This window comes from Acinonyx jubatus, chromosome F2, assembly GCF_027475565.1.
Source record: "Acinonyx jubatus isolate Ajub_Pintada_27869175 chromosome F2, VMU_Ajub_asm_v1.0, whole genome shotgun sequence".
NCBI classification, from domain to species: domain Eukaryota; kingdom Metazoa; phylum Chordata; class Mammalia; order Carnivora; family Felidae; genus Acinonyx; species Acinonyx jubatus.
In genome coordinates this window covers 77761700-77784052 of record NC_069394.1, presented here as the reverse complement: position 1 = coordinate 77784052, position 22353 = coordinate 77761700, and the positions used below count along the sequence as shown (strand labels likewise).

At 45.5% G+C, this 22353-nt stretch overlaps 1 protein-coding gene across 11 annotated transcripts in view; it reads right to left on the bottom strand.

The window, feature by feature from the left end:
* The window catches only part of PXDNL (peroxidasin like), a 446099-nt gene that overhangs the window by 416749 nt on the left and 6997 nt on the right, over nucleotides 1–22353 (bottom strand). For 2 of the 11 annotated variants that reach the window (XM_053208347.1, XM_053208349.1), the window contains exon 1: nucleotides 17997–19235. The exons of the other annotated variants lie outside the window; for them this stretch is intronic. In XM_053208347.1, coding sequence (XP_053064322.1) covers nucleotides 17997–18085 — 89 coding nt within the window. In that variant the 5' untranslated portion in view covers nucleotides 18086–19235. Of the gene's footprint in view, nucleotides 1–17996; nucleotides 19236–22353 lie in introns of those variants that run through there. 11 annotated transcript variants of the gene reach the window in all.

Sequence of the window (22353 nt, the reverse complement as noted above, 5' to 3'; positions counted from 1 at the left end):
GGACTTTGAGGCACGTTCGTTGCCCTGTGACTCTTCATCCAGTTACATGTGGTGTCATCTTTTTGGTTCACTTTGGTTCACTGGCTCACTTTGACTTGGCTCTGAGTCTCAGTCCTTCTCAGTGAGAACTCTCACTCCCATCTACTGGCAAATAACCACGTTCCCATAAAACATGTTTCTTGGGACCCTCTCCCTCCGGAGAAGAGGAACTTCTTAGGGAAGCTTGTCACCAGAGGCGGGGCGGGGGTGGTCTTGCGGACAAGGGGTGCCCGCTGTCTGCTGCTCACAGGAACACGTGAATTTGTCATCCTCTGTGCTACGAAACTTCCATTTCCCGATGTGATGCTCTAATGTCATAATTATTCCAGATCAATTTTTTTTAATGTCAGAAAACAGAGGTGCATGAGCGTAAGAGTAACTTTCTTTAAAAACAAACCAAAAAAAAGTTTATTTATTTTGAGAGACAGGGAGCGTGAGCAGGGGAAGGGCATAGAGAGAATCCCAAGCAGGCTGTCAGTGTGGAGCCTGACGCGGGGCTCAGTCTCACGCACTGTGAGATCATGACCTGCGGGCGCCCCTGTAAGAGTGACTTTCGACGCCAGCCTTTGCCGCAGCCGCTCCTGCCTGCAGCACTGTCCTCCTGCTCCTCACCCAACTGCTTCCAGGACATTCTCAGCTACCACCACCATATAAAACATGTTCAGTGCAAAGACTCCAAAGCTAACCACCCTCAAATTTAGTGACTTAAAACATCATGGTGTCGTGGGTCCGAAAGGTGGGCAGGACACAGCAGGGGTGGCTGGTGTCTGGGGCTTCTGTGAAAACATGGAAAGGCTGACCTCCTGGGGACTATGGTCTGTAGTGACCACACATGCTTCAGGGAAGCCAGACCCTTATTAGGGGCCCCGGTGCTCCAGCAGTGAGGGTCCCCAAAACTGACCAGCACCACTTGGCCTTTCGAGTGGCCTCAGGATTCCCACCACACGTTATGGGTTGGAGCAGTCATGATGCCCCAGGTTCAAGGAAAGGAACACAAGCATCATCTTTCAATGGCAAGAAGGTCAAAGAATGAGCCACTATGTTTTAAGGTCACGCAGAAAGAGCAGTCTGCTGCAACCTGACATACTGCATAAAGTCAGATTAGCCCCTCCAACCACAGGCCTCATCATGCCTTTTGGTGGGTTTACTTTCATTCTCAGTAGATTACAAGCTCCTGAAAGAATTGACTCATATTCTCCTCCCTTGTTCTTACTACAGGACAGGGCCCCTGATAGTCACTGATCAAATATTTGTTGAATAAATCATTCCACATAAGAGTACGGACGGATGCTTCTCAATCACCTCTCGTATTTATTGAATCATGCCGAATAATCCCTCCAGCATATGCTCACTGCTTTACAGCATGTTAAATAAAAAGAATTTCACTCTATAGCTAAACTATAGTAGCTTCTAGCTAACACTTCAAGACATGTACGTATCCGTGAAGCCAAGATTACCAACAACGATCTCCCAGAGTTAACAGAACCTTATGCTTTTTAAATTTTCCTTCCAGGCAGAAAATTTACTTTAGGGATTTATAAATGTCCTGAATATATCAAACAATCTCCCTACTGAGCATTCCCTCTATACTCAATTTAAGAAGCAGAGGGCAATCTGAGATTTTAATATTCATGAAGCAAATTGACTTATAAAAAAGGTACAGCATTCTCGGATCTGCACTGGCTGATCATTGAGGTAATGGACAGTATGCAAACAGGTAGAAAGTTTTACAAAATTTGAGTTAAAAAATTCAATATCGCACAGTTACGGCTCTAGGCTTCCTCTAGGGTAAAAATGTATCAAGATAGATTTAAAGTAGTATAGTTTTAGTTGGAGACCATTTCACTCCAGTTCATTTTGCCAAAAGATAGAGTTCTTAGACCGTAAGTCACTGGTGTCCAGAACTAGCTGGCCTTGGGTGGGTATGCACACCCCTACCATCAAAATGGGAAGTGCTTTATTATCTACACCATGATGAACACAAGGTTGAAATGCCAGTAACCACTGGCCATTACAGAAAGCCTCTTTATGTTGCTGAGCTCAGCAACACTTAATGCCTTCGTTAATAAAGAATCCTGAGGCAAGAAATAACAGCAACGGAATCACGAATCGTGGCAACGTGTTTTTGCTTGGCTTTCTAGAGTATTCACATCCCTTTGAAACTGAAGCGTTCACACCAGGAGTCAGTAGACCAGAAGAGAACACAGGGTACTCTTAATTTCAATGCTTTCCTATTCATGTCTTATGATAACTAAACTTTGTGTAGAAATAATACTCTCCTGTCTTCAATATGGGATAAACGGAGGATAATCTACTAGAGGCCATTACTGAAATATGATATGCATCTGATATTTAGGGGAAAGGCCCTCTCCACCCCTTCTCTCAACCAAGAGAAATTCCACAGGGAATGGGCATTCTGAATTGTAAGAGTTTAATCAGTCAGATGGCTGGGCTCCTACTATAGCACCACCAAAAACAACTGATGCTATCTATGTTCAGTAAGGCTCAGAAGGAGTCCCGTTGGAAAGGAATTGGTCAAGTGGAATTGAAATATTTTAAATCCATAGTGCTAAAACTGTATTCCTGGGATACATCTGGAGGTTCAGTGCTTGAAAATCCCAAGTTGTGGTTGTCCCTCTCTTCTGGGAGACAGATGGACTTTGATTAAATATATTCTCTTTCAAAAAAGTAAATTTGGAAAAACATTAATAACCATTTGTTGGTAGAACAGATAATAGCATAATGCAACTATTTGGAAATCCCTGCCCAAATACTCATAGTTTAGCAAACTGTAAAGTCCTCTGAGACCAAAATCTTTAAACCCCCCCCTTTTTTTTGCAGCAGGGAGTAGACATATTTAATAAATAATTTTACTTTCCTCGTCCAGCTCTTGAGAAGGCATTCCAGTGAGATGTGACCTTCACGTCTGGGAACGGGTGAAAGATCCATGTACAACTGCCAAAGAACCAACCTGCAAATGCCAGCAGCCAAAAACTAATCATTTCTCCTTGACAAATCGTACCTTTTTATTATTTCTGTGAATTCCCAGATCAGCATAGTGCACTCCTACCATAATCTCATTCACGGATTCCGTATGCTTCTTTCCCGTTTATTGTAAGTACAACACAAAATTATTGTGAGTAGCAAAGAAGCCTCGGGGCCTTTGACAGTTCCTATGACATTAAACAGAAAATCAGGCAGTCGGATGGCCGGTCTGATGCACCCTCTTTCACACCCCCTCTTCACACCCTCCACTTCTTTCTACAGGAGCCTTACTCCTAATTGCATCAATATTACAAGGAAGCAAATACAATTTGCTTCTAGTAATAAAAGACAGAGGAATGTCTGAAGACACAATAAACAGTATGTTTGTTCATCGGAGGAGCACTTAGTAAGCAACAGAGAATGTTCTCCTGCAGTTAGACACCATCATTCCACATGGCTTCCCTTTATTATGTTGCTATACATTTTATAGCATAGAATGATACATGGAGAAAAGAGTCATAATTTAGTGCCTAAAACGACTGAAAAACGAGATTCAGTTTAGCCTTCTTTTTAGTAAGAAGAATTATATTTCGGTTAAAATGAAAACATCTTCATCATGTATCTCTTGCTTGTTGAAATAACTGAAATACTCCAGACTGCGGTGTTGCTATGATGCGTAAAATTATGAATAAACACCCAAGACGCACTTCTCTCAGCAAATGGTCTCCAGTGAAGTCCTGGGCTCGCCATCAAGATCTTTAGTGGCACTAAATATTTCATTGTAGATAGAGCAAGCTGTTTCTAATATGTTCTTGCATATTGTACTTCACACTCTCTAAAACTTCTCCTCACACTAAGTACAGAATTCACTGCTTGGGTTTCATTACAAACAATGTAATGCTGGTTATTTGTTTTGGTCAAAGGACTTGAATGAGAGAACAAGCATGGTTCATTAAATAATCCTTGAGATGTGCACATTTATAGTTGTAAGAAGAAAATGGGATTTTATTGCTATTCTGATTAATACAGTAACTACTAGCAATAAATGTTTGTGAATCAGCTAATAATATTGAGGATTCATGGAAATATTACTCTGGAGCTAGGAATGAAGTTATTCTCACCTAAAATGTGTGGTTGAGAATAGCGCAAGGGTGAATTCTCCAAAGGAAAGGCCCCTGTGGGGGAGGAGCGGGAGAGGGGACGCGGAGGCCCCCACCGACTCATTCATGGCACAGTTTCACAGTTCAAGAGATGATGATCATGTCACTTTAAACACGGGATGATGAAATCAGAAGTAGAAAGTCACAGATAACATGTTGATATTTCTACAAAAAAAACCCAAAAAAACTGGAATTCAGAGAATGCCCTGACCATGATAAAATTTGGTTTTTCTCTTCCTCCAAAAAGATAATCATGGGGGCGCCTGGGTGGCTCAGTCAGTCAAGCGTCTGACTTCAGCTCAAGTCATGGTCTCACGGTTGGTGCGTTCGAGCCCCACGTCAGGCTCTGTGCTGACAGCTTGGAACCTGGAGCCTGCTTTGGATTCTGTGTCTCTCTCTGTCTCTGTTCCTCCCCTGCTCGCACCCTGTCTCTCTCTGTCAAAAATAAAGATTAAAAAAAAAAAGATAATCATTGAGTTTAGAAAGTACAAATGGTGGATGAGGGTTTGGGCAGGACACAAGAGTCTCCAGGGATAAGCCATGATCAGTATTCAGCAGAGTCTCGTGCAGTTATTGGTTATAGTCTTCAATTTATATCTTGAGTAGAAAGAAAATCCTGGAGGCTTGGTGCTTAAATGGTTTGCCCAAGATCATGTACTTTCTTAGGGTCAGAAGAAAACAGGTATTCTGATTCATGGCCTTCCACAATGCCATGCCTGTATAATTTTATTTAGTTAATTTTTCATGTTTATCTATTTTTTGAGAGAGCACGAGTGGGGGAGGGGCAGAGAGAGGGGAAGACACAGAATCCGAAGCAGGCTCCAGGCTCCGAGCTGTCAGCACAGAGCCCAACACGGGGCTTGAACCCACGGACTGCGAGAGCATGACCTGAGCGGAAGTCAGATGCTCAACCGACTGAGCCACCCAGGTGCCCCCATTCCTGTGTAATTTTAAAGCTATATCAAAACAAATCACTCCACAGGAACTAGGAGCATTATCTTCTCCCATTTTCCCCTTTTTTGGCTTCCATATGGCCTTCACTAGAAAAAGGCTTTTCATTACGAGATAGATCCCCCCAGGGAGTATCTGTCAGGAAAAAGAGCATACAAATAAAGGGGGTTGGAGTTTAGAAATAAGAACACATATTTGAAAATGAAAGGGAAGATTGTGTTTCCTGATGTTCAGATTTAGTCATTTTTATAAATGAATTATTGTAACCATTATTATTATTGCCCTAAATGTAATATTTTTCTACTAAATTTTCCCCTATTTTTCAATTCTGGGAAGTTTATAGCAAATCTAAAATGCAACAAGACTCATAATGAACAAGCCAAGACAGATAGATGCTTTTCTCAAAATGCTTCTAGTGTATTAAAATCTGTGAGATTATTCAAGGTACATTAAATATAGTATTTTTAAAAAGGAAAAAGGTATGATATAACTTTATGGGAAAAGAAAATTATGAAATTAGAGCCAGGGATGGAAATAAATCATAAGATTTACTTCCATTTTAACTTTCTTTTTTTAATTTGTATTTATTTTTATTTTATTTTTCTGTTTTAAATGGCTATTTTTGAGAGAGAGAGAGGGAGACACAGAATCTGAAGCAGGCTCCAGGCTCTTCACTGTCAACAGAGAGCCCCACGCAGGGCTCGAACTCACCAACCGTGAGAGATCATGACCTGAGCCAAAGTCACCCACTTAACAGGCTCAGCCATCCAGGTGCCCCTCATGTTAACTTTCATTAATAGATTTTTTTTTTGTACAAACCCCAGTTTGAAAGAAAAGTGACAAAAAGGATCCTGGATAGACAACCTTCTAGAGGCAAGAGTAAGAGGCAAAAAATTCTTTACCAACCTGCATTCAAACAGCAAGTATGATATTTTGTCAGTCACCAATTTCCCAGGTGAAACTTGCCTTAGACTCCTAAGAGTCGGTGTTCCCCAAAACCTTTATTAAATTGCTTTTAAATTTTGCCGTTAAATTTTTATCTCATTTGTTATTATTTTGGCAGGACTTCCTACCACTTTTTTTTTTTTTTTTTTTTTTTTTTTTTTAAGATAAAGGAGAAGCCTTTCTAAGGCTATGCCTTTTTTTATTCCCTCTTCCCAGGAGCAATCATGTGGAGCCATTATTTTCCCTCTGAGGGGAGACCCCAGGACTCCTCTGCTCCTTTAGGGAAACAATGGTGGGGAGTCTGCTCTCTCAAACACTGCTCTAGGCTCCCAAGGTTAGTGTTTAAGGGCAAGACAAGGGCCTGGAGACAAGGGAGATGGGGAGTCTTGGCTTAGAACAAAACTAAAACAAAAGCAAAGCCACACAAGGGACACGAAGTATGAAGACCAGTTGCCTGGGTGCAATGATGAAGGAAAGGGACAGGGGGTGATAAGGTCTGGGGACCCAGTCCCAGTCTTGGAGAGAGGCGTCTGGAAGGAGACCCTTCCCTGGAGGGCCTGGGCTGATGGCGTCCAGGAAACCCAGCCCCAGCTCATGGAGAGAAACTTCTGGAATGTGCCGTGCACCACCCTCGAGACCTCAGGGCCCAGGTGTTGGTCCCCCCACCCTGACCCACCTTGCACCTGCACCCCCTGCCGGAGATCTCTGCGTCACCGTCACGGAAGTCCTGCTGGAACGCAGCCACTCCATGTGCCTGCTAGGTTCCTGCCTATCTTCTCGCCTCATCTGGTTTTGGCCTTTCTTTCAAAGGCACCATGCCGGTCCCTACCTTTGGCCCCTGCTCGGCAGGCTCACCCCAAACCTCAGAAACCCGCTCCTTCTGGTCATTCAGATCCCATGACAAACGTCTCTGCCTCAGTGGGCCTCTGGGACCACTCCATCTAAACAAGCACATCCTCCCGCCCCAGACCCGCTTCTCTCTGTGTCGTGCATTGGAATGAGGGGCAAGGGCCTTCCCTGTCTCGGTCCCACCAGGGTGCAGGCTCCAAGCCGAATCTGTACAATGACAGAATAGTGAAGACAACGCCTGTCTCCCAGGAGAGCCATCAGACCTGCCGGAGGATCTGCCTCCTACATTTGGTCAAGCCTGGCAGGAAGCCACTGTTGTTCATGGTAAGGCTTCCAGGCATTTCACCTGACAAATGCCTGTCGAGCATCCCCCAAATTCCGGACACCGTCAGGAGCCGAGGAGAGGGTTAACAAAGACCGAATGATTTCTTCTTTCGTGGAGCTTAAAAGTCATAGGGAAAACGTTAAGTAAGTAAATGTAAACACTTGTTGTTTACATTTGTTGTAAACTTGTTGTAAACAAGTTGTCAAGAAGCATGGGGGAAGCATATAGCAGCAGGATCTAAACTTCTAAAATAAAGTTAAATTTATATATGCTTTACTCACATCTCGAATTTTGATGACCGCCTGGTCATACTATAAACAGGCCCACACCAGGACGCCTGGTTTCTTTGTAGGCCCGTCCAGAGGCTCCCTTCCCAGACACTGGACCTAGCTTCACTCTGCTCCTGGGCCAAGAGATTTTAGCTCACAGGTGGCTTGCTTTTGCAGCCCTGTGCCCACCCCCTTGCTTCCAGGTACTTTCTTGATCTCCAGAACTTTCCTGCTCCTTTCCAGACTCCTGTGCCGGATCTCCCCAGGGATCTTCTTTTATTTATTTTCTATTTTCAAATAAACTTCATTTTTCTGAACTGTATCAAATTCATGGCCAAACTGAGCAGGAAGTACAGAGTTCCCCAACTGTCAACATCAACACCAATAGCCCCATCAGGGTAGTGCGATTATAGTTGAAATACTTGATGAACTCACGGTGACACATCATTACCACTCCACAGTTCAGGTTCGGGTTCACTCTGGGCGTTGTACATTCTACAGGTTGACATGTATCCACTATTGTGGTATCGTAGAGAACAGTTTCATGGCCCTAAAAATCCTCTGTGCTCCACTATTCATCCCTCCTCCCTCCGGCCTCTGACACCCACTGATCTTTTCACTGTGTCCATCTTCTTTTATTTTTAAATTTTTTTTTCAACATTTATTTATTTTTGGGACAGAGAGAGACAGAGTATGAACGGGGGAGGGGCAGAGACAGAGGGAGACACAGAATCGGAAACAGGCTGCAGGCTCTGAGCCATCAGCCCAGAGCCTGACGCGGGGCTCGAACTCAAGGACCGCGAGATCGTGACCTGGCTGAAGTCGGACGCTTAACCGACTGCGCCACCCAGGCGCCCCTTCTTTTATTTTTAACAACTCTAGAGTTTCAGACTCCTACAGCGGTGTGTGTGCGCATGCACACACACACACACACACACACACACACACACACACACGACTTAAGCTTCTCCTCCTTCCCTGCACATATCTCCGAGGGAAAGATGAAGAGAGCATTTTCCCACAGCGTAAGTCTCCCGATTTAATACACACTAGAATCTGAGAAAAAAAACGTACAATTCACAATCTACGGTTTTAAGTGGTATAAAACTCTGCTCTAACCTATGACATTCGCTGCCAGAACTAGGAATCGTTTCTGTATTGTAATCAGCAGGGACTTTAAAGAATTGCCCCTTTTCCATTATACAAAGCCGCTTGCTAAATAACATAGGGTGGTGGCTTTGGGACCAGAACAAAATCTGAGCGGGGGGACCCTAATGTCACAACAAGTGTAACTCTATACCGGAAAAAAGCAAATCTACAAATCTTACCAAAAGGTTACAATCCACTAACCCTCCTCTCTAGGCTAATGATTTGACTCGCACATAATTCTCACACCCTGTAAAAACCTGAGTTTCAGAAACAAATAACATTTTCTGAACATCAAGTCATCGTTTCACACACAACCTTAGTAGAGTCATGCTTAAGAGTGTTTCCAATGCTTTCTCAACAAAAGTAAGTTTTTAGTTTCAAGAGACAGGAGTCGGTCATTTTCAGATTCTTTGTAAATAACTATATTTATATGCTGCCTTACACAAAAGAGAGAAAGAGAAACAGAGGATCTTTTAGAATTGACATCTGTACCTCCAGACTTCAATGGCCATAATAATATTAGTGCTAATTACAGCAAGTAACGTTTAAACAGTTCCGGACACATGGTAAGCACTCTATTACAGAGAAGATAGAAGCCAGCGGACTTCCGTTACTTGTCCAAGGACGTGCGCTAACGAATCGTGAAAGGAGAATTACAAGGTAGGCAGTCTGTGATCCTCGCTGCTGAGAACAGTGCCCTCAACCGGACCTGTTAGTCTGAAATATATTTTAGGCAAAACCTAAATTTACTAAATTTACACACTGACACGCCATGCAGTCATAATGCCTTCAATGGGACTTTATTCCCAGCGTGACTGGAATCATATTACAAGCACCTGGTCCAAACTGGCCGGGAGGTACCGTGCACCCTGCATAGATATGGCATAGCGTCACTCCGAATGACCCCTTTTTAGAAGCAACCATGTAGGACTTGAAGGTCATAAAAGGAAAGGCCATTCTGTAGCAGAGAGAATGCCCAGTGGCTGGGGTAACCCAGGGACCCGTGACAATTCAGCCCAGTGACTTTCTGCTGTCCTGGCCAGGCCCTCACTGCTCAAGTCTGCTGGAGGAAGAAAAGTGAACGCTGCACCGGACGTTTGGCCTAACATGCAGCCCTGCCAGTTTGGGCAATTCTGTAAAAGTCAGAGTGCTAATTTCGACTCCCCTTATTACAGTTAGTTAGCTTCCTGCCGCCTCTAGACAGTCCGGGTTACAACTCAACTTGACCTACCGCGCTGGATAAAGGCAAACGGAAATTCCGTCCTGGATACAAAATCCTCCGTATGTTTGGTAATGATCGATACTCTTCGATACCAGATTCTTTGTCCAGGTTCCCTCTCGGTAGAATAACCTGGGTGTCTGACTAGCATTTGGCACGAGGTTACAACTCTGTTGATGTCACACTTAGCACGGTATTCTGTTCTGACAGAATTCTACTTCCTCTTCTTTTGCGTTCAATAAGTCCGAAGAGATTAGTATTTAAAAAGAAAAACATGAGGGCACCCGGGTGGCTCAGTTGGCTACGCGTGATTTGGGTTCACGTCATGATCTCGTGGTTGGTTCACGGGTTTGAGCCCCAAGTCCGGCTCTGCACTGACAGCTGAGAGCCTGCTCGGGCTGCGCTCGCTCCCTCTCTCTCTGCCCCTCCCCTGCTTGCATGTGCTCTCTCTCTCTCTCTCTCTCGCTCCCCCCCCAAATAAATAAACAAGCTTAAAAAAAAAGGAAAGAAAAACATTATCAGAAACAAGTGCAAAAAGGGAAAATACAAGATTTAGAAAAAGTAGATGGGAAACATTGATTTTTGTCTTCTCCTGGAACTAAAAATAGCTATTAGCCCCTTGAAATAGTTTCTAGACAAATGTGAGGTGTAAGTAAATAAAATACTCCTGAAACTAATTTGGAGAAGTTTAAACGGTGTAATGACGGACGGCCCTGTTTTCTTGGGATGTTCCTGTGAGCACTGACAAGAACTCCCATGGGCCCTGAGTTATAATCCCTAGTTGGTAGCTGCTTTTAGCTGATTTTGAGCATTTTGAAAATAAATTCTCAACATTGCACCAGCTCTTCATCTATGCTCGTCTTTAGAGATGGTCAAATACAGATGATAGCAAAGTCTGCTTGTCTCCAACAGGGAGCTGGGCGGGTGACACAGGACGGGGAGAGCTCCAGGTGGGAAGGCACTCTGTCCCACCTACGTGGGGTGAAGAAGGAAACAAACCATCTTTTTGTGCACCGACATCTTGTTGGAACCGAGGGGGTCCCCCGGAGAAGCAACGATCTTCTTAAGTACCTCCTCCCTGCCCCTGCACTACAGTGTGAGTCTGTGCTCAGATAACACACGTCTACGTGCTGGAATTTGGGCCTCCAATTCTCTTCTCTTCTCTCCTTCATTTCCGCCAGAGATGTTTGTGTCTAGGCACTGATTTCCTTCCCTAAGCCTGCGATTAAGTAGCACATCACATAGCGTGCTTACAAGAGTGGTGGTCAACACAGGTGAAGCACGAGGTCAGGGTCACAACTGTCAGAAATCATGTTAATCCAGGCCAAACAGGGCAGTCTGCAGCTTTCATAGAAGGTAGGGCCTGCCCTACGTAAAGTGCCAAATGGGTGACGTTTTCACCGCCTCTCAAGTTTCATTTTGCCAGTTGGCTCCTTTACACGTTCAACATATTTTATGTTGGCGGGCCCTCAGAGTTTGAAAAGATGCGATGTAATCTGTCTTCTCTGCCCTGGAGGGACTTGGTCTGTCAGGGAGACAGTTAACAACCCTAATCCCATGCGGCATGTTCCCTGGTCAAGACGGGAAAAGGATCTCCCAAAGACTGGGAGGAAGGGAAAAGAGATGAGACCAGTTCCCAGAGGCGAGCTCGAGCTGACCTCTGAAGACTAAGCAGAAGCAGGCCAAGCGAGGACAACGGGTGTCCATTCATCGCGGGCAGAAAGAGCGGCGGGTACAAGGCCTGTTGGGTTCTTGCATCTCCGGACTTCCTGCTGCACCTTCCTAGAAACACAATCCACAGACTTTTTAATTGTCCAGGGGCTACACTCTGGTACGAATTTAATGAACCGATTCCCTGGTCCTATTTGGTCTGTGAGGGCATAACATCCCTGCAAGACAAAATGTGTGCTTTTCACTGGAGTCTTGGGTGATCTAACACAAGGGCAGATGGTGGCAAATGCTGGGATCTGGTAAGCTGTTGGGGAATCTAACTTTGGGATCCCTCTAGGTTTTTTTCAAACCATGTGTGCAGGCAGCTGCCTCTACTGATGACTCGTGGGGCTCCCAATCCAGGTGAATTTTAAGATCTCTTCCTGGATTTGCAAAATGGCGGCAGAGTAGGAGGACCCTAGGCTCGTCTCGTACCACAATCACGACTAGATAACTATCAAATCATCCCAAATACTCCAGAAATCAACCTGAAGACTGGCCAAGAAACTCCACAACGAAAGAGAGAGAAGAGGCCACATCCAAGAAGGTAGGAAGTGCAGAGACGGGGCTTAGGGGAAAAAGAGATTCTGGATGCTGCAGAGAAGGGTAGCTGTGGTCGAGGAGAAGGGCAAGAGAGAGAGGAGCACACAGGGGAATGCACAAAGAGAACATTTGCCCAAAGCCACTGGTTTGGGAAATGAGGGGGGGCTGAATTTCGTGGGTTCTTGCGACCAGCAGGCTTTGAAACTCCAGTTTTAACGGTCAGGGTGCCTGGCAGGGATACAGCCCAGAGGGCACTGCCCTGCTCCTGGAGAGAAGGTGGGCAAACAATTGGGGTGGGGGGTGGGTGGCGGACGGCATGGAAATAACGATCGGAGGAACACCTGGGGCACACGGTGGGGAGATCGTTCGCTGGTCTCACAGCGCACCCCTGACAGGCAGCATTCACAAAACGCCTCTCTGGGAACAAAGATGCTGACTGACACCATTTCAGTTCCCTGCCCCTCAGCACGAGCACAAAGTCACCAGCGCGGCACCGACACTGGCTGCCTCACTTGCTTACCCCAGGCCCCCCCTTACTGTGCTCTGGCAGAACTGCCCTTCTCAGTCAAGCCTGCCTCAGTCCCAGCATGGGGGGCCCCTCGCCCAGAGGACCAGCACAAGCCCCTGCCCACCCTGGAGAAATATAAGGATAAGAGAACATTATGAAAAACGATACGCCAACATGTTAGACAACCTGGAAGAAACGGGCAAGTTCCTAGAAACATACAAACCACCGAAACTGAAAAAGGAGAAAGAGAAAACTTGAACAGACCTATAAGCAGCAAAGAAATTGAATCAGGAATCAAAAAATTCCCAACAAATAAAAGCCCAGGGCCAGATGGCTTCCCTGGGGAGATTCTACCAGACATTTAAAGAGTTAATACCTCTTCTTCTCAAACTATTTCAAAAAATAGAGGAGGAAGGAAAACTTCCAAACTCATTTAATGGGGCCAGCATTATCTAACCAAAACCAGATAAAGACTCTAGTAAAGAGAGAACCACAGGCCAACATCCCTGATGAACGCGGATGCAAAAATTCACAATAAAATACTAGCACATCGAGTCCAACCATACATTAAAAAAAGACCATCCACCACAACCAAGTGGGATTTATTCTTGGGCTGCAAGGGTGGTTCTATATTTAAAAATTAATCAGGGGCGCCTGGGTGGCTCAGTCGGTTAAGCGTCGCACTTCGGCTCAGGTCATGATCTCGCGGTCCGTGAGTTCGAGCCCCCGTGTCAGGCTCTGTGCTGACAGCTCGGAGCCTGGAGCCTGCTTCAGATTCTGTGTCTCCCTCTCTCTCTGCCCCTGCCCTGCTCACACTGTCTCTCTCTACCTCAAAAATAAATAAAACATTAAAAAAATGTTTTAAAAAATTAAATAGATAAAATAAAATAAAAATTAATCAACATGACACACCCCAGTAATAAAGGAAAGGATAAGAACCATACGATCATTTCAATAGATGCAGAAAAAGCATTTGACAAAGTACAACGTCCATTCATGAAAAAAAAAAAAAACACTTCAACAAAGGTTTAGAGGGAACATACCTCAGCATAATAAAGGTCGTATATGAAAAACCCACAGCTAATATCGTCCTTAGTGGGGAAAAACTGAGAGCTTTTCCCGTATGATCAGGAACAAGGCAGGGATGTCCACTTTCACCACTGTTATTTAACGTAATACTGGGAGTCCTGGCCACAGCAATCAGACAACAAAAAAAGGAAAGCCATCCAAATCAGCAAGGAAGAAGTCAAACTTTCGCTATTTGCAGATGACATGATACTCTATACAGAAAACCTGAAAGACTCTACCAAAAAACTGCTAGACCTGGTATGCAAATTCAGGGAAGTCACGGGATACAAAGTCAATGTACAAAATCTGCTGCATTTCTATACACAAATAATGAAGCAGCAGAAAGAGAAATTAAGGAATCGATCCCGTTTACAATTGCTCCTAGGAATAAATCTCACTAAAGAGGTATACGACCTATACTCTGAAAATTATAAAACACTGATGAAAGAAACTGAAGATGACACAAAAAAATGGAAAAACACCCCATGCTGATGGATTAGAAGAACAAACGGTGTTGAAATGTCTATACTCCCCAAAGCAATCTACGCAGTTAGTGCAATCCCTATCAAAATACCACCAGCATTTTTCACAGAGCTGGAACAAGCAATCCTAAAATTTGTGTGGAAGTTCAAAAGACCCCAAATAGCCAGAACAACCTTGAAAAAGAAGAGCAAAGCTGGAGACATCACAATTTCAGACCTTGAGTTACATTACAAAGCTGTAGTGATCACAGCCGTATGGTCCTGGCATACTGTGATCAACAGAACTGAGTAGAAGACCCAGAAATGAACCCACAACTCTATGGTCAATTAATCTTCACCAAAGCAGGAAAGATTAGCCAACGGCAGTCTCTTCAACAAATGCGGCTGGGAAAACTGGCCAGCAAACTGCAAAAGAATGAAACTGGACCACTTTCTTACACCAAACACAATAATTACTTCAAAATGGATTAAAGACCTAAGTCGTAAATGTGAGACCTGAAACCATAAAAATCCTAAAGGAGAACACAGGCTGTAACCTCTCTGACATCAGCCGTAGCAACTTCCTTCAGATATGTCCCTTGAGGCAAGCGAAACAAAAGCAAAAATAAACTGTATCAAAAACAAAACAAAACAAAACAAAAAACTTCTGCACAGCAGAGGAAACAATCAACAAAACTAAATGGCAACCATGGAATGGGAGAAGATATTTGCAAATGACATATCTAATCAAAGATCAGTATCCAAAATACATAAAGAACTTATGAATCCCCCAAAACCAATAATCCAATTAAAAAATGGGCAGAAGGCACAAATAGACATTTTTCCAAAGAAGACATCCAGATGGCCAAAAGACACATGCAGAGATGCTCCACATCACTGATCCTCAGGGAAACCCAAATCAAAACCACACTAAGATACCACCTCACACTTGTCAGAGTGGCTAAAATCAACAACACAAGAAACAAAACGTACTGGTGAGGATGCGGAGAAAAGGAACCTCTCGCACCATTGGTGGGAATGCAAACTGGTGCAGCCTCTGGAAAAGAGTATGGAGGTTCGTCGAAAAGTTAAAAATAGTGGGGCGCCTGGGTAGCTCAGTCGGTTAAGCATCTGACTCTTGATTTTGGCTCAGGTCGTGATCTCGCAGTTTGTGGGATCAAGCCCCGCATCGGGCTTTGTGCTGACAGCACGGAGCCTGCTTAGAATTCTCTCTCCCTCTCTCTCTGCCCCTCCCCCATTCACGCTCTGTCTCTCAAAATAAAGAAATAAACTTTTTTTAAAAAGTTAAAAATAGAACCACTCTACGATCCAGCAATCCCACTACTAGATATCTACCCAAGGAATACAAACATACTAATTCAAAGGGATACATGCACCCCTATGTTTACTGCAGCATTATCTACAACAGTCAAACTATGGAAACAGCCCAAGTGTAGATGGACTGATGAATGGATAAAGAAGATGCAGTATATATTTACAACGGAATATTACACAGTCATAAAAAGAATGAAAGCTTGCCATTTGCAATGATGTGGATGGAGCCAGAGAAGAGTATGCTAAGCGAAATTAGTCAGAGAAAGACAAACACCGTATGATTTCACTCATTTGTGGAGTTTAAGAAATCAAACAAAGGAGCAAAGGGGGGAGACAGAGAGAGAGAGGCCAACCAAGAAACAGATTCGTAACTATAGAGAAGAAACTGGTGGTTACTGGAGGGGAGGTGGGTGGGGGGCTGGGTGAAATAGATGACGGGGATTAGGGGGACACTTATCATCATGAGCACTGAGGGACGTACAGAATTGTCGGATCACTATATTGTACACCTGAAACTAACATTATACTGTCTTTTAACTATACTGGCATGAAAATAGAAACTTAAAAGAAAAACTCCCCACCCCCCCCCCAAAAAAAATCTGTGTCCTTACCCTTGGAAAACAGTTACACACCGTATTATAGATATCTATCCTATCATATCCAGCCATTAGCGCTTTGCAGTATTTGAGGTTAAATGAGGGCCTTTGGGTTCTGCTTGTTAAAATAAATGAAGTTAGTAGACTTCGGATTTTTTTTATATATGTTTAGCTGAAATCAGGTTCATATTTTTCTTTTTTCCATTTCAAAATCCAAACATATTTTTTTTTCTCCTACTCAGATAAGAATCACTGGGAACGGAATGATCAGTCCAAACTGATCAGTCTGAAACAGTCAAGCAAGATGATTTTTAGACATAACCCTGTTTTTCACTGCATAGTGTGGAGTCAGACAATAAAACCATGTCGTGTCATCTGTTGTGGCTACTCAGTCACCCGAAAGAAAGGCAGACTGTTTAAAATGCTTAAATGTTTCGTGTCGCACTTGGAAAAGTTGCCATGATTCGAATTTTGGTCAGATATGCTTCATTTTACGCAACAGCAAGAAGGAGAATTGTGAAACATATATACCTCCCATGTATCTCAAGAAATCGTTTATTGTATCTCACAGTGGAAAGGATTAAATAAAGAACACACCATGATGTTTCAGTTCAGTCACTAACCTATTTGTTTTTGATAAATAGTTTGATAACTTAAACCCGAGTCACTGCTATGGGCTGAGTTCTTGATTCCCCTTCAATTTCACATGTTGAATCCTTAATCCCCAGGGTGCTGATGTTAGGAGGTGGGGCCTTTGGGGAGTACTTAGGTCACGAGGGGGGAGCCCTCAGGATAGCATCAGCGCCCTTACAGGAAGAGACAGGAGAGAGATGGTCTCCCTCTCCGTCCTGTGAGGATCAACGAGAAGGCAGCATCTCAATGGACCAGAAGAGGCCTTTCATGAGACATCCTGGACCTCTCAGCCTCCAGAACTGTGAGGAATAAATGTCATTTCGATCACCCAGGCTAGGGCCGCCTGGGTGCTTCAGTTGGTTAAGTGTTCGACTCTTGATTTTGGCTCAGGTTATGACCTCGTGGTTCGCGAGACTGAGCCCGGCATCGGGCCTGTTATGACAGCACGGAGCCTGCTTGGGATTCTCTCTCTCTTTCTCTCTCTCTCTCTCCCCCAGTGCCCCTCCTCTCCATCTCTCTCTCTCTCTCTCTCTCTCCTTCTCTCAAAATACATAAATAAACTTAAAAAAAACAAATCATCCAGTCTATGGTATTTTGGTACAGCAGCCTGAGCTAACACAAGCACCTTAAGCAAGTTGCCCACTCCACCGAATAAGCAACACTTTAAATTGAACGCAATAAATTAACAGAAACATCCGGTTGCTCAACATCCACTGTCTCCTGAACTGAATTTCTGTAATTCTCACCATCATTATAACGTTTCTCTCTCTCTCTCTCTCTCCCTCTGGAGCCAGAAACATCAGACTCATTCCGAGCCTGGGCTGGGACATCCATCTGCCGCAGCCGTGATGGTCTCCAGATGCCTTGGCTCTGAGGCTTGAGGCCTCTGTCCTGCTGGATTTTCTCCCTTTCCGATAAGAGGGTCTGCACCCTGCCTCGTCCATCTGGACCTCAAGCTCTCAGCTACGTTCTCACACTGATGTGCGATGCACTGATGCAGCTCCCCTCGGAGCTGCAAGGTCCAACGAAAACATACCGGCTCCCCCTCTCTCCTGTCCTTACTGCTCCCGCCCGACTTCCCATTCCCCTTGCCTGCCACTCACACGAAGCATCCCCGCCCTCTAGACAACAAACGAGAACACCGCGATCCCTTCGACCTTCTCCTTCTCTTCCGACATCTTGAAGGCACACGTGGCACTCTGCTATCTCCACTTCTGCTGGGTTTGACCACCCTCCTCCCTCTTGAAATACAGACCATACTCCTCTCTGGGACGCCTCCTCCTTCTTCGGTGGCCGTGTTCCTCGCGGACTCCTCTCTCTCTTCTCCCCAGGGGCAGCATGCCCAGCACGGGGTGGAACTGTGCAGTGCACAGACCTTGCAACCGCAGCTGGGGGGCCGGGCTCCCGCTTACATCTGTTTCCCTGGCCTGCGGGGCTTTCCAGAGTTGTAGCCTAGGCTGCCTTTGCTCATTCTACAAGCGCCTCCTGGGAAATCCCATTTCCTCCTGGCTGAGTTAATGCACGCTCTTCTTCCAGGGACTCTCAGGGCTGCAGCCCTGGCCTCCCGAGCTTACTGTATTTCTGAGCCTCTCCCACCAGGATGCCCAAGCAAAACTCAACAAGGTTTCTCTATTCAGCTTTTCATATATGCAGGAGCTGTCCAACTAGAACGGGAACCTCAGCTTTGCCACCTCGTATGGTAACTACCCCCCTAAAAGCTGCCATTGTGCAGTGCTTTCCTTCATGTCACATAGAATCTACAGGAGGGACTGAAATGCAGAGCTCAGTGTAGAAAACACTAGTCTACTCCACTCATTTAGTCAGCACAGATCGCCCAGGTACAGACCATGGTAGGAAACCCCCCCACAAGATCACATGGATCCTGGCATCACTCGGCAATCATGCGTCCCCATTTTGCTGACGAGGATGCCGACACTCAGAGGGGGACGCTAACACCCCCTTGACGGAGGCCAAGTTCTGAAATCTGGAAAAGCCGGCCTATTACTCCTTAATCCTTGCAGTCTGGCTTCTGCTCCCCAGATGAAGCTGCTTTTGCGAAGTCATCCGCACCGTCCGAGGGTCAGGCTGTCCTTCAGCGCGCAAGCTCAGCGCCGCGGTCCCTGGGTCCTGCCATTCCGGGAAGCGTCGTCTGCCTTCCCTGCGGTGGCCTGGCTGGCTCACTGTCCCCACTTCAGGGGCGCGTTCCCGTCACACTCCTCTGCCCTGCAGTTTCCCTGGTGGCTTAGGGGAGTGCTCAACGTCACAGATCTGCATCTCCAGGTCAGGTCCCCATAACCACCCGCTGCACTTCAACTGTTTGTCGCGCGGGAGACCTCCAAAGTAACACGCCCACATGGGACTCGTTTCTCCCCTAAACTAATTCTCCTGTAGGTTGGCTTGAATGAAGGGTGACTCCCAGGGATCAGGGCCGGGCCCCACCCTGGACAGTGGGGCCGACAGCTGGCGGCTTTTCCCCCTCCACACCCCTGACCCTGCCCTCTCCTCACTGTTCCTCCGCCCCAAATCCTTCTCTGAGGACCGAGCTGTCCTGAGTCACGAGGGTGGTGAGGCTGCACGGCGTTAGGTCCCCAAGATTGGAGGCACGTGCCGAAATAGTGTACCTTGACTTACGAAGTGGCCAATAATGGGAACTGCGTTTCAACTTTTAGCTCCATTTCTCTCCCCAACAGGTCCGCAACCAGGGGGAGGTTTGAATTTAGATGCAGTTCAGTTGGGGCCCTCATGCTTCCCTTCAATCAGGCCAAATGCGGGAAGCGTCCAGGGCGCCCAGGCCTGCTCACCACCAGCAAGTGATAACTCAAAGCCAACAAGTTACGTCAGTTATAAAAAAGTTATGAGAAATTCTGTGTCAAAGGTCAAAGTAACCCCTGAGGGTCAAATTAAAAAAAAAAAATCTAACTGGATTGGAAACTGGAAAGAGCTGAAGGAATCCTATTTTCTTCTCGGACAAGAGGACATTTTTATCAGCTGGATAAACGCTGTCACGACCGAACGTGTCATTTTCCCACTCGCCACCCCCAGCCTTCCTCCCGAGGGTCGTCCTCCTTGGAGGGCAAGGCGGCTTCATACATAAAGGAAATACCTCAATTAAATAGTGAAAACTTCACACTGTACATGCTGGTGAATTTAAAGCTTTGGGGGAAATTCTCCTTTTTTCCATTTTTCTCGTGAAACTGAGATGGTTTTTTAGAGTCCCTTTAATCACAGTCCCTGAGTTCCACTGATGCTCACTCTTTCACTCCCGGAAATTCTAAGAACATCTTATTTCTGAACCAGCGACTGAGATTCCGGAGGTACAACCTAATGACCCGGGGCCAAAGTAAAATCAACAAAAGCTAAGCAGGGCTTCTGACTATTGAACAGGCACTCCGAAGTTCGTTACTAGAAATTTTTTGTTTGCTAATTCCAATTCCAACTCTGAAAGATTTGCTCTGCTAAAATACACTTTGAGGAGTGACAGTTTCCAAATGGTAGTGGACTGGGGCGCCTGGGTGGCTCAGGCTGTTGAGCACCCAGCTCTGGATCTTGGCTCAGGTCGTGATCTCACGGTCCATGAGTTAAGCCCTGTGTCGGGGATCTGTGCTGACAGGGCGGAGCCTGCTTAGGATTCTTTCTCTCTCTCTCTACTCCTACCCCACTCTCGCTCTCTCAAAATAAATGCATTAAATGAATAAATAAATAAATAAATAAATAAATAAATAGTAATGGACTGTCTGCTGATACTTGCTTTGAACACCCAAAGATATCTTTATAGATGGAATTAAATTAAAATTGGGGGGGCAGAGTAGTTCTGTGTTTTTCCATACTTGAAACACTCATTAGCCATAATCAGTCGTTAAGTATAGTGAAGTTTCCTTATCTACGGTTGAGAAGAATATTTTCTGTATTAAGGTTAAAATTTTCAAAACACGTAAAGGCAAAATCAAGAAAATTATACTGCCGCTCACGAAATTTACCAAGCACTGTGGCTACGTATCATGCGACATGTTGTTGCACCGTTCCCACTGTCACAATGACCACACACATCTGAGCGTGGTTTGACAAAAACTCCTGATGCTGCTGCTAGGGAGAAATCTGGCCAGGTCCCCTCCGCCTCAGCTTCCAGAGGCTGATTGGGTTTTTCTTCTTCAGCATTTTTAGCTTGATGCAGTTACTCGCGTACTTTCATAATATTGCTCACGTGACCATGGAATCCCAGGTCAGCTGATCTGGGGCCCAAAAGAGGTAGAGCACCAAGTTTCGTAAACGTCACATACATTTCTTGGCCTTTATGCCATTTCTCTAATAAAGGTCGCAGATGAAAGGTCCCAGGATAAAAGGAATCCACAAACGCGCGTGGTGGGGCCTATATGCTGTTGCGTTTCATAAAGAACAAAACAAGACAAAAAACGAGCAAACAACTTAATTATCCTCTAAGATGTAAAAGTTAGGGAATTTCATTCCTGACTTCCGCATCTTCTTAAAAATATGGCAAGCTCATTAACAATAGGCCCACATTCCCACAGGGCAGCCACGAGCTCAGGAGCTGGCCGGCCCAGACCGCTGACCGCCTCTCCCTCCCCCTCCCTCCCCTCGACACCCCCCCAACCGAAGCCGAGCTGTCCCGCACACACTCACACAGTAGTTTGCCTTTACTGTATCAACCGGTTTCCTGTAGGCCTTTGGTTTGCAGCTCCTGACCTTAATTGTAAATATAATGACAGTGAACCCTTCCGTGGTGCTTAGTAGGACCAGACATCTTCCTAGGTATTTGACATGCATTATCTCATGTCATCTTCAGAATGACCCTAGAGGGTGAACACAGTTAGCGTCCCCATTGAATGGACCAGGAAACTGAGACAAGAAGCGGAGAACTCACCCAAGGCAACACACATTTCATCTGTAGGGCATCTGCCTCACGGGCAGGCCTGGTCTGGAACCTGAGAACTACTTTATTTCTACATGGAGTGGAAGGCTCTTCGAAAGTACATGCACAGTGTTGGGGCGCCCGGGTCTGTTAAGCGTCCGACCTCAACTCGGGTCACGATCTCACAGTTCGTGGGTTCCAGCCCCGCGTCGGGCTCTGTGCTGACAGCTGGGAGCCTGGAGCCTGCTTCGGAGTCTGTGTCTCCCCCTCTCTCTGCCCCTGCCCTGCTCGTGCTCTCTCTCTCTCAAAAGTAAACATCTAAAAAGGTACACGGACAGTGTGCTTTCAGTCCTGCCCATTACATCCAGAAGAGAGTGTCTGAGTGCTCATTTCTTCTTTGAAACACCTAAGAAGCAAAATCTTAGGTCCAGGTTGGAACGTAGGTGGCCTTTTAAGTCCATGGCACTTGATGAGACAAGCCGTCTCCTCTCCAAGATTCTGTTCCTGTCAGAAACCGTTCTTACAAAGTGACACAGGGATGGTGACGAGGACGAAGGCCCCTCTGGAGCAGTGCTCTGACTGGCTGCACAACGCAGGGGCCCCAGGCTCAAGAATCTGTCTTACTGGTTTTGAGAGTAAGACATATTTTGGTATTTGCGAGCAACGAACAAAAGGCTCAATCAAAATTCCTAAAAGCACGTGTGGCAAATCTCTCTCTCTCTCGCTACACAACCACCAACC